Source organism: Rhincodon typus, chromosome 1, assembly GCF_021869965.1.
Source record: "Rhincodon typus isolate 14 chromosome 1, sRhiTyp1.1, whole genome shotgun sequence".
NCBI classification, from domain to species: domain Eukaryota; kingdom Metazoa; phylum Chordata; class Chondrichthyes; order Orectolobiformes; family Rhincodontidae; genus Rhincodon; species Rhincodon typus.
This window is the reverse complement of record NC_063332.1, coordinates 45601616-45619185: the sequence shown is the minus strand read 5'-3', so window position 1 is coordinate 45619185 and position 17570 is coordinate 45601616. Positions and strand designations below refer to the sequence as shown.

The window sequence follows — 17570 nt, the reverse complement described above, 5'->3', positions numbered from 1 at the left end:
TGGGTTAGGACCCGAAACATCAGCTTTCCTGCTCCTCTGATGCTGCCTGGCCTGCTGTGTTCCTCCAGCTCCACACTGTGTTATCTCAACATCTGAGAGATTGTCTCTAATTTGGGAACTCTGTTTCGCAAACTAGTCAAGCAACAGCCTGACATAGTCATGTTCAAACACATGAAATTGCACCTTACAGACAATATCTCAGACACCACCGTCACAATCCCTTGGTTTGTCCTGTCTCTCCAAAAAGGAAGATCCATAACATATGTCCACACAGTTGTATACAATCAGGAAGAACTTGCTTTGAGAGTCCTCAGCATTGATTTTGGAGCCAGCAAAGTCTCATGAGCAGTAGGTTAAACACAGAGAAGGAAACTTCCTGCTCATTCTTCAACAGCAGCAGAATTGCATTTGATCACAATTTTACATGTAACAGCCTGGTATATCTCCCACTCTACCATTGTCATCAGGCCAGGGAATCAATGTTGGTTCAGTGAAGAGTGCCGGAGGGCATGTCAACAGCAAGCATAACCTAAAACGAAGTGTCAGTCTGGAGTGGCTACAAAGAAGGACTACTTGCATGCCAAACTGTGAAAGCAGCAAATGATAGCTAGAGCTAAGCAATTCCATGGATCAGATACAAGCTGTACAGTCCTGCCACGTCTAGTCATGAATAGTGATGGATAATTAAATAACTAACAGGATGAGGGGCTCCACAATAATCTCCACTCTTACTGATGGAGAAGCCCAGCATGTCAGTGTAAAAGACAAGTTTGAATCATTTGCATCCTGCTTCAGCCAGAAGTGGTGAGTGGATGATCCGTTGTGTCCTCCTCAAGAGTTCAGAGATGCCCCTGCATCACAGATGGCCAGTATTCAACCAGTTCAATCACTCCACGTAATATCAAGAAATGGCTGAAGGCAATGGATACTCCAAAGGCTCTGACAATATTCTGGCAGTAGTACCGAAGTTTTGTGCTGCAAAACTAGCCACACACCTAACCAGGTTGTTCAAGTACAGCTACAACGCTGGAATCCACAGTGTGGGAAAATTAGCCAGGTCTGTCCTGTTCACAATAAGTAGGATAATTTGAACCTGGCCATTTACCACCTCATCGGTGCAATCTCAATTATCAATAAAGTGATAGCAGGGGTCATTGACACTACTATCAAATGGGACTCACAAAAGCAATAACTTGCTCACTGATACCCAGTTTGATTTCCACTCCAGAAACTAGCCCACTGACCTTATTATAGCCTTGTTTCAAACATGGACAGAAGAGCCAAATCTCAGATAAGAATAACTGTCCTTGACATCAAGGTAGCATTTGACTGAGTATGGTATCAAAAACCCATTGCTGTGGAATCAGTTAGAATCAAGGGGGAAACTCTCCGCTGCGTGAAAGATGGTTGTAGTTTTTGGAGGTCAGTCATCTCAGGTCGAGGATATCTCTGTTAGATTTCCTCAGGGGAGTGTCCTCAGCCCAAACATCTTCAGCTGCTTCATCATTGATTTTCCCGCCATCATAAAGTCAGAAGTCAAGGTGTTTACTGATGATTGTACAGGACTACTTACAACTGTTCACATACTGCAGCTGTCCATGTCCATATGCAGCAAGACCTGCATAACATCCAGGTTGGACTCATAATTGGGAAGTAACATTTTGTGGCACATATCTACCAGGCAATGACTGTCTTCAGTAAGAGAATCTAATCATCAATCCTTGATGTCCAATGGCATTAGCATTACTGATTCCCTACTATCAACATCCTGAAGGCTACCAATGACCATAACCTGAACAGGTAAAGGGAATGAATGCAGGAGGCTAAGAATGTCTGTCCAAGCTCCTTGGTGAAATGCACTCCACTTTGTCTGCTTGTCTGGATGAATACAACTCCAACAACAGTCAGCTTGACATTAACCAGGACAAAATACCCCATCTACCATTCATTCCCTTCACAATGAATATACAGTGACATAAGTATGTACCATCTGTAAGATTCACTGCAGCAATTCAAGGTTTCTCCAACAGCACCTTCCAAACCTGTGACCTCAATTGTATAATTAGACAAGGACAGCTGAAACATGGGAATGTCACCATCTACAAGTTCCCCTCCATGTCACTGATCATCCTAGCTTGGAATTATGTCACCCTTCCATCATTATCGCTCAGTCAAAGTCGTTCTCGTCCCTTTTTAACAGTGCTGTGGCTATCCCTACACACCAGGAACTACCATGGTGCAGGAAGGCAGCTCAACATCACCTTCTTCAGGGCAATTGATAATAAGCAATATTATGGTTGTTTTTCTGTATGGTTATTAGTCTCTCATGCTGATGTAAGTATTAAGGAATCAGTTAATCAATACAAATAGGAATGCATTGGGTTAGGTGGAGTTTTTTTTTGTCAACTGGAATAAGGGATAGTTAAATGATTAAAACTCTTCTCTAAGGGAGGGAAATCAGATGATTGAAAGACTACCCATGCTACCCAATGTTAGCCACTAATAGTCTCCATTAGCAGCCATTCATTCTCCTAGACCATTATTCACTCCTTTGCCTGTCCAACTTGTCCATGCCAGATATCCTAAATAAGTCTACTCCCATATGCCAGCACTTGGCCCATATACCCCTAAACCCTTACTATTCATAAATCCATCCAGATACCTTTTAAATGTTGTACTTGTACCAGCCTCCACCACTTCCTCTGGCAGCTCATTCCATACATGCACCACCCTCTGCGTGAAAAAGTTGCCCCTTAGGTCCCTTTTAAATCTTTCCCCTCTTACCTTAAACCTATGCCTTCTAGTGTTGGACCACCCCACCCTGGGGAAAAGACCATATTTATTTACCTTACCCATGCTCCTCATGATTTTATAAACTTCTATAAGATCACCCCTCAGCCTCCAATGCTTCAGGGAAAATAGCTCCAACCTATTCAGCCTCTCCTGACCAGGAATGTTATGACCTTGATCAGAAAGACAAAGGAAGCATACGCAAGGTCTATGAGAATGGTAACTGATGAAGCCCTTGAAGTATATAAGTAGGAAAGAACTTAAACAAGGAATTAGATGAGTAAAAGGGGTCATGAAAAGTCATTAGCAAACAGGATTAAGGAGAATCGCAAGGCTTTTTATACACATATAAAAAGCAAGAGGGTAGCCAGGGAAAGGGTTGCCCCCCCACCTCCCCCAGGGACAAAGGAGGGAATCTGTGTGTGTTGCCAGAAGAAGTAGATGAAGTCCTAAATGAATACTTTGTGTCACTATTCACCAAAGAGAAGGAGTTGGTGGAGGCTCATCTCAGGGAAGGGAGTGTCGATTTTCTAAGGCAAGTTGCTATTAAAAAGGAAGAAGTGTTGTGCATCTTAAAGTGTATTTAAGGTAGATAAGTCCCTGGATCCTGATGGGATCTGTCCCATTGAGGGAGGTGAGAGAACAAATTGCTGGAGCATTGACAGACATCTTTGTATCCTCTTTGGCCACAGGTGAGGTCCTAGAACACTGGAGAATTGCGAATGTAGTCCCATTGTTTATGAAGGTTAGCAGGAATAATCCAGGAAATTAAAGGCCTGCGAGTCTCACGTCAGTGGTAGAGAAATTATTGGAAAAGATTCTCAGGGACAAGATCTATACATTTTTAGAAGCAACTGGACTTATTAGCGAAAGACAGCATGGTTTTGTGTGGGGGAGGTTGTACCTCACTAACTTGATCAAGTTTTTTGAAGATGTGACAAAGATAATTGAGGGAAAAGTGGTTGATGTTGTCTACATGGACTTCAGTAAAGCCTTTGACAAGGTCCCAGATGGCAGGCTGGTACAAAAGGTGAAGTCACGTGGTATCAGGAGTGAGCTGGCAAGATGGATACAGAACCTGCTTAGTCATTGGAGACAAAGGGTAGTGGTGGAAGGATGCTTTTTGGAATGGAGGTTGTGACTAGTGATGTTCCAAAGGGATCAGTGCTGGGACATCTGTTCGTGATCTACGTAAATGATTGATTTGGAGGAAAATGTAGCTGGTCTAATTAGTAAGTTTGCGGACGATAATACAGATTGGTTGAGTTGCAGGTAGTGAGGAGGATTGTCAGTGGATACAGCAGGATATAGATCAGTTGAGGGCATGGGCAGCAAACTGGCAGATGGAGTTTAATCTGGACAAATGTGAGGTAATGCATTTTGGAAGGTCAAGTGCAGGTGGAAAATATCGGTCAATGGCAGAACCTTAGGAGTATTGATATGCAGAGGGATCTGGTAGTGCAGGTCCACAGATCACTGAAGGTGGCTGTGCAGGTAGATGAGGTAGTAAGAAAGGCTTATGGCATGCTTGCCTTCATTGCAAGGGGCATTGAGCATAAGGATAGGTGAGTTAAGCTGCAGCTTTATAGAACTTTAGTTAGGCCACACACGGAATTTTAAAAAAAATTCCTTCAGGGGATGAGGGCATTGCTGATTAGGCCAGCATTTATTGCCATCCCTAATTGCTCAGAGGGCAGTTAAGAGTCAGCCACATTGCTGTGGGTCTGGAGTCACATGTCGATAAGACCAGATAAGGATGGCAGTTTCCTTCCCTAAAGGACATTAGTGAACCAGGCAGATTTTTCTGACAATCGATAATAGAATCATGGCCAACGTTGGGACTCTTAATTCCATATTTATTTTTATTGAATTCAAATTCCACCATCTGCCATGGCAGGATTTGAACCTTGGTCCCCAGAACATTCTCTGGATCTCTGGATTACCAGTCCAGCAATGGTACCACTAGGCCATCACTACCCCATACAGTTCTGGTCACCACACTTCCAGAAGGATGTGGATGTTTTGGAGAGGGTACAGAAAAGGTTTACCAGGATGTTGCCTGGGATGGGGGTTTTACGTATGAAGAAATGTTGGCTAGATTGGATTTGTTTTCACTGGAATGCAGGAGGATGAGGGGCCACCAGATAGAGGTTTATGAGATTGTGAATGGCATGGATAGAGTAGAGCGTATGAGTTTTTTTTCCAGGGTGGAGGGAGTCCGTTACTAGGGAACACACGTTCAAGGTGTGAGGGGGCAAGTTTAAAAGAGATGTGTGAGGCAAGGTTTTCACACAAAGCGTGGTGAGTGCCTGGAACGCACTGCCAGAGGACGTGGTGGAAGCAGATATAGTAGCAGCATTCAAGAAACACCTGGATGAATACATGAAGAGGAAGGGATTCGGATCCTGTAAGTGAAGACAGTTTTCATGTGGAAGGGCAAAGTGTGTCGGCACGTGCTTGGAGGGCTGAAGGGCCTGTTAGTGTGCTGTATTGTTCTTTGTACTTTCTTTCTATAGCTCAAACCCTCCAGCCTTGGCAACATCTTTGTAAATCTTTTTTGAACCTTTGCAAGTTTCTCAAAATCCTTCCTTTTGCAGGGAAACCAGAATTGCATGCAGTATTCCAAAAGTTAACCAATGTCCTTTACAGCTGCAACATGACCTCCCAACTCCTATACTCAATGCACTGACCAATAAAGGCAAATATACCAAATGCTTTCTCTCTTCTTTGTCTTTGAGCTTTATCTCCCACCTGTCATTTACTCCTTACCTCCTCCCTCCCCCTATCTTTTGCGTAAAAACCAACCCGAAACGTTAACTCGGATTTCTCTCCACAGATGCTGCCAGACCTGACTCTGAGATTTTCCAGCAATTTCTGTTTTTGTTGTTGTAGAGTAAAGAAAAACTTTTGTTTAAAAATCACTGTGAAACTCTTTCAGTTGATTGTTTGTTTAGTTGGTGTTTGTTTATCAAAAACTAGACCAACAATTGGTCTGTGTGATGCACTGGAGCACCATTGGAAATGATACTGACTTGTGATTCGCGTATTTAATGCTTCTCTTAACCTCCCACTTCTTAGTCAACGCGTCAGTCTGTAAGAGGGAGAAACAATTGGAGAAAGTATCACCTGGGGAAGCTTCATGCTATCCCCGTGATCATTTGGCCAGTATCATTGACAAACGTGAGGGGAAATATTGCAGTTTTTTTTTTGGATATTCGCTGTCTGTGACCTGAGATTATCTGAAGCAGTAGACAATTAGAAGATAGTATACTGCTGAAAATCATTGACCATCACTGTATAGCTGTAGACCCAAAGGTAGATGTGAACTGAAGAAATAACAATTGATTGTTAACTGACAATACATCCACATAGGCATCAATGTTTCTGGATCAATGTACTTACAACAAACAAGGAGCATTCAACTGAAGTTTTGTGTTTGTTTACTAACCTTCTAGATTCAATATGAAGCGCAGAAGTCAATGGAAATTCTTGACAACAAGACAGTGGATGGATTTGAAATGCTTTTGATGACTCCAAAGCTCCTTATTCAAACCTTCGACCATGTTTTCCAGTAAGAACACTTTGTTACTTTAAATGGTGTTTAGTCCAGACTGTGAGAACGTTTTGTGTAGAAACAACTTTACGTTTTAATTTTTTCTCTTAATAGCCTGAAGAACCTTGCCAAACTGCAGGAAGGGTGCAAGAAGATGAAACTGCTTAATGAATTGATTGATCATGGGGGTAACTACATTGTGACAATCTTACCACACCTTCTGTCATTATTAACCCGTGGACTAGGGCAGCGGATTCACCTTCTTACTCATTCTCTTCTTCACATACCTGAGGCAAGTCTAGTTATCTCTTTGACATCCTAAGACCATTTATGTGTGGAGCAATAATTGTATATCTTCTAAAAGATGCTTTTCAGCCATTTTAAGATATTGTTAGCTAATTCTTTCTTCTGAGCTCTAGCTACTTTGTTATGGACCAGATCAAACCCCCTCAAAATTTTCAGAAGATAGTCTAGATCTGAACGTTTTCTTATTTTAAAGGTAAATATAAGGTGTGATGTTCCAGTTGCAATTTGATTGGTCAAACCACCAGATTTAAAGCAAAACACATTTTATTCATCTGCTGTAGTATAAATACAACAAAAAGAAAGCAGGAATTTGAATATCTTAATTCTATTGGAAAACTTAACAGAATAATAGATATAATAACAATTACTGATTAACTGTTCCAATATAGTAATATCGTAAAAGCACACCCTTGGGAAAAGGTAAATTCAGAACCCAGATTGTTTCACATGCAACTCCTGTAGCAGGCAGAGAACCCCCACCCTTTGGCTGTAACAGAGAGAGTGACAAAAAAAAGCTTCCACCTCTTTGAAACTCCAATAGCAACTGCTGAAAGCTAAAGATCCTAGTTCTGTGGGAGTTTGACAACACCTACTCAGGCGGCTTCTATTGTTCCAACTTTTAAAAAAAAATCTCTACCTCACAAACTGTTTACTCCAGTGATTCTGGTAGACTGCTTGGCACCTCTGCCTGAAAACCAGGACAAAATAATCTCTTAAAGCCACAGTATCGTCACAACTTTCATTAGTACTAGTTAGCTCTCAAAACATTATTGATTTGACTCTTATCATTTTTTTTTAAGGAAAGCAAAACCTAACAAAACCTTAAGTACCCATTTCTTTTTGTTGGATTTACTTTCTCTCTCCATGTTAGTTATTTGTTCATTTATAGCTTATTATTTGTTCAGTATACTCAGAGTGAGGGTACTGGCCTGGTCAGTGATGAGAGATCAAATCCCACTGTAGCACATTGTGGAATCAAATTCAACAAATCTGGCATCTTGTGGGCTAACATCTGAAACACTACAAATGAAAGCTGTCAGCTTGTCATTTTATTACTGACCTTCAGGAAGGGAACTTGTTACCTTCACCTGGTCTTCAACGCCAGCTCCATTGTACCTGGTTGACTCTTGGTGTGCTCTGGTTTAACAATCCACTATTTTATAGAACAACTACTGTTAAACAGAACAATTAGAGAAACATTGGACAAACTTATTCAGTCAAACAATCTTAGCCAAGGCAACTCTGCAGAGCTTCCTTTCGCAACATTTGCGAATTAAATATAAAGTATTACAGCAGGGATAAAAGCCCTTGGCCCATTGTGACCACATTGTTCATCAAACTGTAGTCTGCTCTAATCCCATTTCCGAATACTTGTCCGATAGCCTTGTTCTCAACATTGATGTGGGCCTTACTGCCCGATTCTGCCACAAATATCACCGCTTGACAAGAGGTGGGGTGAGTTTCTCACTAGGCAATGGCAAGTTGCCAATTAAGGAAGAGTAATGCTTTTTAAGTTACTTTTTGACGGCCCTAATCGCCTCATTAATATTCAGCTTTCTATCTTGCCAAACTCATCAAATAAGCTAGACAATAAAATAAACTCGATGTGGAAACCAGAATGAGTACCCAGCAAATTCAACTCATTACTTGCTCCAAACAACCTCCATTTTGGACACTGGGTACCAACATTTCAGCAAATCCTCCACGGGTACCAGCAAGATGTATTCCATGTCCACACCACGTTTCTCAGAGCCCTATAAGATTCTACCAGTGCCAGTAACCTGAAAAGACAGAGTTTACAGATTTTTATGCAGCGTAACAAAATTACATTTGCTTATATGTTTAAGTAACAAGCCCTTTTTGTTCCTGTCATGCAGTGGCCAATAAATACAGATCCTCCGAAACACAAGGACATAAAATATTTGTCGTTTGGTATTTTACTGAACCCGGTATTTTCCACAAATGCTTTGGAAAAAGGACCTCAGGCTGATAGTCCAAAGGTAAATATCTTATAAGAGTTTAGGGTGGGTGAATTTGTTGTCATGTTGCCAATTCTCCTTTCTCCAATTAAATGATATTTCAAAAGAATATTTTCAGGCAATTGTGTAGACTTGAGCCATTGTAGCCCCAGCATGTGTTCATGGCTAGTTTTCTCCGTATTACATTTTATTAAGCTTATGTAGAACTCAATGCTCTTCCATTGTAGAGGAGGACACAGCTGAAGCCAAGTAATCTCAGTCACACTGGTAATTCAAAATACTGGGATTAGAATTGGCGACAGGAAATATTTTAGTGTTAACAGTTAAACAGCAGCCTTTCATTTATAAAGCACCATTAACGTAATACAACATCTCAAGGTATGTCAGAGCCACTCAAAGGGATATTAGGTCAGGTGACAAAAAGCTTGGTCCAAGGGTTAGGTTTCATGGAGTGACTTTAAGGAGAGCGTGAAGGGAGAGAGAGATGTCGGGAATTGAAGAGAATTGCAGAATCTCTACAGTGTGGAAGCTGACCATTGAACCCATTGAGTCCACACCAACCCTCTGAAGAGGGTCCCACCCAGACCCAACCCCCTTCCCTTTCACCCTGTGTTTCCCGTGGCCAATCCTCCTAAACTGCACACCTTTGGACCATGGTAGGAACTCAGAGCACTTAGGTATTGGAAGGATCGTCCAGAGCTTGGTGGGTGTGGGCCTACATAAAGGTGCAAACCACCAACCCCTCCCCTGCAATTGGTGGCACAATTTAAAAATAACTTTTGTCCTATCTCCTTGTAGGGGGTGTTCCTAAGAAAGAGCCAGTGTTGCTGATGTCTTGACTATCACTCCACCCTCAACACCAACACCACCAAATAGAATCATATCTTTACTAACACAGTCTGACAGTAACTACTGATTTACTGTTTCCGCCTTCACCATGTTCAGTTTTGTTTTGCACTAAGGCAGCAACTCCTGGGAATGAATCAATATTCTGTTTTTAATGTTACAGGCAGCAGAATTCAGGGACTTCTGGGGGGAGAATTCTGAGCTAAGACGTTTTCAGGATGGATCCATTTGTGAGGCTCTCCTATGGCAGGGTGACAATATTTGTGAACGTCGTCTAATTCCTGAACAAATTGTTAAACATCTTCTTCAAAGGTAAGTCATTTGTATCCCATGTTAATTTGCAGTCCTGATTTAAAATGTGGCTTATCCATAACATTTTCCTCTTCCAGAATCTTTAAAGGATTTTCAGAAACTTCGTTGAGGGTGATTAAGCCTATACTGTCTCGAACTTTTAAATCCCATAATTTGGACTGAGTTTGAACCCCAGTTTCTCAAGTTCAAAGAGTGGTGTATTATTCCAATTTGTTGATTCATAGATTTTACTTTATTACTTTAAACTGCTGCAAGTAGAGCTAATGATGCAAGATAAATTGATTCTCATTTTGTCCTAGAATCAAAGATGAAGGGAGGAATTTAGAATTTCTTGTTCATCTCTTGAAAAAAATCTTTAAAACTCTACCAGAAACACACTGCTTATTTCCCATTCTAACCTTGCTATGTCTCTACTTTTATCCATGTTTGCCTTCCATTCTTTGTCTGTGTTTCTCACACTGTTGTTTTCATCTATGCATCTCTTCTCTGAGATCTTTCCTCTCATTCTGTACTTTCATCAGATCCTCTGTCTTCATCTGTTTCTTACTTAATGCTTCTGATTTACTATTTTTTTTGTCTCTCTCATTGAGTCAAATTCACATTGTGCTGATTAATGATGTAACCAGTGGAGTTTGACATTAAGTTCTGGTCTTCAAAAGGATGAATTGGGAAAGATTCAGAGGAGGTTTACCAGGATGATTCCAAGCTTTAGGGAGCTGAAATATTAATGAAGGCTGTAATGGCTGCTTTATTTTTGCCAGAGAGCTAACAGAAAACATGACACATGAGTTCAAAATATTGAAAGTTATATGAAAGACCCAAGTAAGCTGTCCCATTAAACTGAACTGGGACTAGAGGCCAAAAATATAACTATCACAACTAATAGAAGGTAAAAAATTGAAAATCTTTTCTCCCTAAGATAATAGATAATTGAAACAAGCTGTCAAAAATCACGAGTAGCGTCAAGTCCAACTGATCCTTCATGAAGGTGCACAGTTATTGCTTGGTGAGATGTGGGATTGAGGATTGTAGGTTGATGTAAAAACAGAGAGCAGGGAATGCCGTGGTAGCAGCAGATGGAGGCCCTGTTCACATGTGCCAGAAGTTGACTTTAGATTACAGAGCCAGCTTGAGACTGGGGCAGTGATCCATTTTTAGCCTCTTGGTAAATAACTTGTGAACATCTTGCCATAAAGCAACGTGTTGTAAATACTATTTTCAATTAGATAAATTTTTTTTTTCTTCTTTCAAAAGTCTCAAAACGACTGCACTAAATCATGACTTCAACACAAAAAAAAATTCCCAACCCCATGTGTGCTGAAAGTGTGGGCCTTTGATTTTCCCCTCCGGTCATGTTGCAACATTTAATTGTGTATCCTAGATATCATGCTTTTACATTTGTTTCCTTTGCACCCATAAACGAGTGAAAAATATTTTATAAGTACAACCAATTTCTTTTCAACTTTTCATATGTACACGTCCTTTCCCAAGCTGGTTATAACAATCGTCATGTTCATTTAACTTGTTTGATTTGGATGTGTGACTTCTGCTTCTCACAAAATTTGGAAGGAAGCAGAGAAGGGTGGAACACATTTTCTTTTAAACCTACAGTGGACATTGTCATTATTTTTAATTATTTGCCCACACTAATATTTTTTCCCATGTTTTGATGTTTCTGCCTTCCTCTTCCCACACTTTTCACTACCATTCTGAAGTTTTCAGTACTTGAACTGTATGTGAAGCAAGTGTACAATGGATGAATTCCTAAATACTGACTGACCCTTTTTTCCTCTACTCTTCATACTTTCTCCTATCCTAATTAGACATTTGGATCTACCAAAGTTGGCATTGTGCTATGTTGGAGGCTTACTGGACTCTGTCATCGAGATAGAAAAAGGGGTAAGAAGATTGTTTGGAAGTATTTAATGGAGTAATGAATCTGTACTTGCACTCGGGCTGCGGGTTGGAGGGAGCATTTGCATAGCATTTTGTGTATATTCTTTCTTTGAATTAATCATCCAGTAAGATGATCTTGTTACATTCGAAGTATGAAATATGTAAACTTTGTTCCTGATATGGACCCATTTTCTCGTTTGAGGTCCAAGGTTATTTTATTTATTTTGTTGAAAACCAGGTTCAGCATTTCTGGAGCAATTGGAGTCATAGAGATGTACAGCACGGAAAAGACCCTTTGGTCCAACTTGTCCACGCTGACTAGATATCCTGTATAAATCTAGTCCCATTTGCCAGCATTTGGCCATATCCCTCTAAACCCTTCGGATTCATATACCCATTCAGATGCTTTCCAAATGTTGTAATTATACCAGCCTCCACCAGTTCCTCTGGCAGCTCATTCCATACACACACTACCCTCTACTTAAAAATGTTGCCCCTTAGGTCCTTTTTAAATCTTTCCTCTCTCACCTTAAACCTATTTCCTTTTGTTTTAGACTCCCCCTCCCCTGGGAAAAGACCGTATCTACCTACCCTATCCATGCCCCTCATGATTTTTATAAACCTCTATAAGATCTCCCCTCAGCCTCCGACGCTCCAGGGAATATAGCCCCAGTCTTTTCAGCCTCTCCCTATAGCTCAAACCCTCCAACACTGGCAACATCCTTGTAAATCTTTTCTGAATCCTTTCAAGTTTCGCAACATTCTTCCTATAGCAGGGAGACCAGAATTGCATGCAGTATTCCAATAGTGGCCTAACAATGTCCTGTACAGCTACAACATGACCTCCCAACGCCTATACTCAATGCACTGACCAATAAAGACAAGTGTACCAAATGCCGCCTTCACTATCCTATCTACCTGCGACTCCACCCCTCAGAAAAATGCAGGCATAATAAAAGTTCCATAACGGGATAACTTGACGTAGTCCAGGTTGCAGAACTCTCAAAAATGCAAACCACTCAGCGATCCTGTTTCAGTGGCAGTATACTCGTATTGTGTTGTGTCATTGGTAAAAGTGGTGTTCCACTACATCTGCCCAATGTGATGAATTAAATATTGCCCTTGTGACATAATGAATGTTGACACGTGTGTCATTACTTCTTAATTGACTGTCTGCTGGAAAGGGGATGAGCTGTTTGCATTGGTGAAATTATGTATAGATGCCAAACAATGATCGGTGACTTCCATAGTACGTAATCACTTTGTAAGAAAGTGTCTGGCAGTAGCCAAAGTTCACTTTTCTATTAGAATATCATTAAAAAGGCAATTGTTTCACTAATCTGCTTTTAGAAGAAAGTAAACCTGCTGTTCTCACCTGATGAAGCCTTTATTTGCCTCTAATGCTTCGCCAGCTTAAACTGACGTCGAAATGTTCTGGCAAGCCACACTGTTCTATAAAAATCCCATCATGCAGTTCAAGAAGGATGTGCAACAGCATTTTTTGCAGGATAACTAGGAGTGGGTAATAAATGTTAGCTTTGCTCTTCCTGTTATGAACAAAAGGAAAGAAAGCTAAATGACTGTGCATTATTGTTGAAGTCAGTTAACTTCTCTCAAATTGTTGGGTTGAGTAATTACTCAGAGTCACTTCCTGTGTTATTAGCTCTCATAATTTTAGTGAAAATATTTTTAGTCACGCCCACAGTGCACATAATGGATTGAGCATAATGTTGCTGCACAATGGTTGGGTCCATTGTAAGGTCTTAGGCCCAACCGTCTTCACCTGCTTCATCAATGACCTTTCTTCCATCATAAGGTCAGAGGTAGGGATGTTCACTGATGATTGGACAATGTTCCATGTTCACTCCTCAGACATTGAAGCAGTCTATATCTAAATGTAGCAAGATCTGAACAAAATCCAGACTTGGGCTAAAGAGTGGTAAATAACATTCATGCCACACAAATGCCAGGCAATGATCATCTCCAATAAGAGATAATCTGACTAATGCCCCATGACATTCAGTGATATTGCAATCACTGAATCCTCCACTGTCAACATTCTGGGGGTTACCATTGATCAGATTTGCCATATAAATTCAGTGGTTATCAGAGCACAGAAGAGGCTAGGAATCCTACAGTGAGGAATTGACTTCCTGACTCCTCAAAGCCTGTCCATCATCTTGAAGGGACAAGTCAGGAGTATGATGGAATACTCTCCACTTTCTTGGATGAGAGCAGTTCCAATAATAGTCAAGAATCTTGACACCATCCAGGACAAAGCGGCTGGCTTGATTGGCGCCACATCCACAAAAGTCCATTCCCTACACCACTGATGCTCAATAGCAGCCGTGTGTACTATCTATAAGATGCACTGCAGAAATTCACCAAATCTTCTTAGAAAGCACTGTCCAAACCCATGACCACTTCATCAAGAAGGACAAGGGCAACAAATACATAGGAACACCACCAGCAAGTTATCTTCCAAGCCACTCACCATCCTGACTTGGAAATACACTGCCATTCTTTCAGTGTCTCTGACTCAGGCACTCTCTCCCTGATGACAGTGTGGATCTACCTACAGCATGTGGACAGCAGCGGTTCACGAAGGCAGCTGACCGCCACCATCTTGATGGCATCTAGGGACGGGCAATAAATGCTGGTCTAATCAGCAACGTCTACAGCTGGCGACATCACACCCCATCAGTGAATATAGAAATAATTGATCCAGACTCTGTCACAAGTTGCAGATGGTTCTTGAAGGATTCAGTAAATGGGATGTTTGGAGGTTTGTGCCTTCCCTCCAACACCTTGATTTTTGCCTTTGCTTGTTCTCGACAGGGTCCCTTGATGTGCTTGAAGCCCTTCAGAACAAGCTTTCTCCATTTCCTTCTGAGGAAGGGTCATCGGACCCGAAACGTTAACTCTGTTTTTCCCTTTACAGATGCTGCCGGACGTGCTGAGCTTTTCCAGCAACTTTGTTTTTATTTCTCCATTTTGGTCCATGTGGAGCCAGGGATTCCCATTAGTTGACAGGGATATTTGACTTCTGGGATGTTTTGTTGACATCTCTGAAGTGCTTCCACTGTGCTCTAAGGAGTCTCTTGCCAAGTTTTGAGTACAGCAATTACTTTAGGGATTGGTGTCAAGTGTACAAACAACATATCCTGCTGGTCGCTGCTGTTTTTGAGTTTTGTTGCCTTGATTATAGGCAGATTGTTCTGATCCTTCAGGATGCTGCTATAGGATTGCTTTTCTTGCCACTGTATTTGGAGGATTTTCTCTAGGGGATGCTGGAGATACTTTTCTAGTCCTCTGAGGTATTTGCTGTAGGTTGTCCAAGTCTCTGAAGAAATTGGTGGTGCAGGTATCACTGCTGTTCAGTAAACCATGACCTTAGTCTGGGATTGAGATCCTGTTCCTCAAATAGTCATTTCCTCTGTCAACTGAAGACTGAACTGACATATTGGAGGCAGTGATGTATTCTGTTAGTTCATGCCATTCAGTAGTACTCCTCTGCTTGGTTCCCATTGCCCAGAAAGTTTATCTTCATCAAATGTCCACACAATTCCTTTTTGAAATGATTGTTCATTTACAGTTTCACCACTTCATGAGCAGAAGATTTCAGATCATTACCACTCAGTGTTTAAAAAATTCTTGCTCTTATTTCCCCTGCATCTCTTACCAAAAATGTCAAATATCTGTGCCCTGTCGTCCTTGTACATCAGCCAATGAGAAGACATTTTCTTTGTCCACCTGTTGAAACCTGTCATAACCATATACACCTCGAGCAAATCTCTCTCTCAATCTCCTTTGCTCTAAGGAGAACAACCTCAGCCTTTCCAAACTACTCTTGTAACTAAAAACACCCCCTCATCTCTGGAATTAATTGGTATCTTCCTCTGCACCTTCTCAAATGTAATAATTTGAACTGTTGCAGTGCACTAGTTGGGACATAATCAGTGCTTTGTAAATGCTCAGCATAATTCCCTGCTTTTTTGTACTCAATGCTTCTGTTTATGAAGCCCAAGAAACCATATACTTTGATGACTACACTTTTAAAATGTCCTACCATCTACAGTGATTGCACATGCACTCACAGGTCCCTTTGTTTTCTTCACATGCTTTAGAATTGTCCCATTCGGTCTATGTTGCCTCTCCCCATCTCTTCTGCCAAAATGCATCACCTCGCACTACTCTGTATTAAATTCCACCTGCCACTCATCTGTTCATTCTACGAACCATCAATGCCCTATTACAGGTGACTTAAATCATCCTCACATTTTGCCACTCCTCCAAGGTCTGGTGTAATCGGCAGACTTAAGTTTTCCAAGGTGTCATTTCCAAGATCTAAGTCAAATATTTTTAGCAAAACAAGCAATGACCCTAACACTGACCTGATGACTATCTAGAATCCCCCAGTCTAAAAAAAAATCGATCACCATGACCCATTGCTTTCTATTCTTAAGCTAGTTTTTATTCTAATCGATTAGTCTCTGACCCACCTCATCCATAAGCCTCCATTTTGTTCTGGCACCTCCTCCATATTTAGTGATGGTTGAGAGATTAAGGAAAATCCTTCCACTATAGGCACCCCAACTTCCTTTAGGAACCTCTCAATCTTGTTCTAATGCTGTCTTGAAGAATTTATCTGATGCAAAATATACACCCTTCTTTCTTTCTTTCATCATAATCTCTATCTCCCATTCAAGAAGCCCTGTTTTTGGCTCTTTTACCTTGTAGCCTTGATGGAATATACCTGAGCATCTCTTCCTTTAAAGATCACGCATTGTTTCATTACAGTTTCTCTTGTTGGTCTATGATTCTGTTTTATACTAGTCAGATCCCTTCTCATTGTATTGAAATTAGCCCTTTTGCAATATAGAAATTTGTACATTGGTGTGTTTCTTACATTGCCCCATTAATAAAATAAACCTTATGATACTATGATTACCCTTAACTACCTTACCCTAGAGATACTTGGTCCACTTGATTCGCTACATTTTCCAGCAGATTTGTGAAAGATATGCGATTTAATTCTCTTTGGTTTATCCATTTTCTTAGTCCATGATTTTGTTTTGGTTTTTGTCCTGCCTTCTATCTCATTAAAATCCTCGTGCCCACTAGCATCTTGTCATTATCATGAGTCTCTGTACAACAAGATCTTCAACTGCTGTAATTATCCACTGCATTGGTATTAGAGTTTCACTTCTCTGACTCAGAACACAGGGCCTTGTGTCACTTCTGATTAGCTCAAAATGAAACCTGAAATAGAAACCTCATGGAAACCAACACAGTACAGAGAAAAATGCAAACAAGGGTTCTGTAACACTTACAGCAAGTGGAAAGGGAGAGTTGGACCAATGCACAAACTGCTTCCTGTGATATATTCTCTGCCCCCTCAAAAAAAAAAATCAGCATTAAGAGTATGCTCTGCACAGCTGCAACTAGAATGTATGAATGTTGATTGGATTGAAACACAAAAATAGCCTAGGTCAGCTGTTTTTGCAAGTCCAGCTGGGAGCATTGTCTAATTGAATTATGGTGACGGTTCATTGTTTGCTTGCGCGGATTCTGCTGTCACATTAAGAATTAGCTTTATTTGATGAAAATATCATCTCATCGGGACAGAAGAAAAAAATCTGCATGCTAGCTGCAAATGTTCTACAATAGACCCTTTCTGTTTGACTGTATCAAAGCTAAATTAGTAATGTTAGAATTAATTTCAGGTCGCATACCCCACAGCAAGATGCCGTTCCGTGCATCATGTCGATGTTAGCGCTTTGGAAGACCTCTATAATGTTTTTATATTGTTTCGTGGGAAGTGGATATTGCTCGCTACGCAGTGTTTATTGCCCATCTCTAATTGCCTCTGGGAATGTGGTGGTAAA

The 17570-nt window shown here is 40.9% G+C and overlaps 1 protein-coding gene across 1 annotated transcript in view; it reads left to right on the top strand.

The window, feature by feature from the left end:
- nol6 (nucleolar protein 6 (RNA-associated)) overlaps positions 1-17570 on the top strand; it is a 110431-nt gene that overhangs the window by 41825 nt on the left and 51036 nt on the right. The window contains exons 10-14 of the mRNA XM_048604782.1: positions 6246-6361; positions 6458-6635; positions 8527-8649; positions 9638-9786; positions 11610-11685. Coding sequence (XP_048460739.1) covers positions 6246-6361; positions 6458-6635; positions 8527-8649; positions 9638-9786; positions 11610-11685 — 642 coding nt within the window. The remainder of the gene's footprint in view (positions 1-6245; positions 6362-6457; positions 6636-8526; positions 8650-9637; positions 9787-11609; positions 11686-17570) is intronic.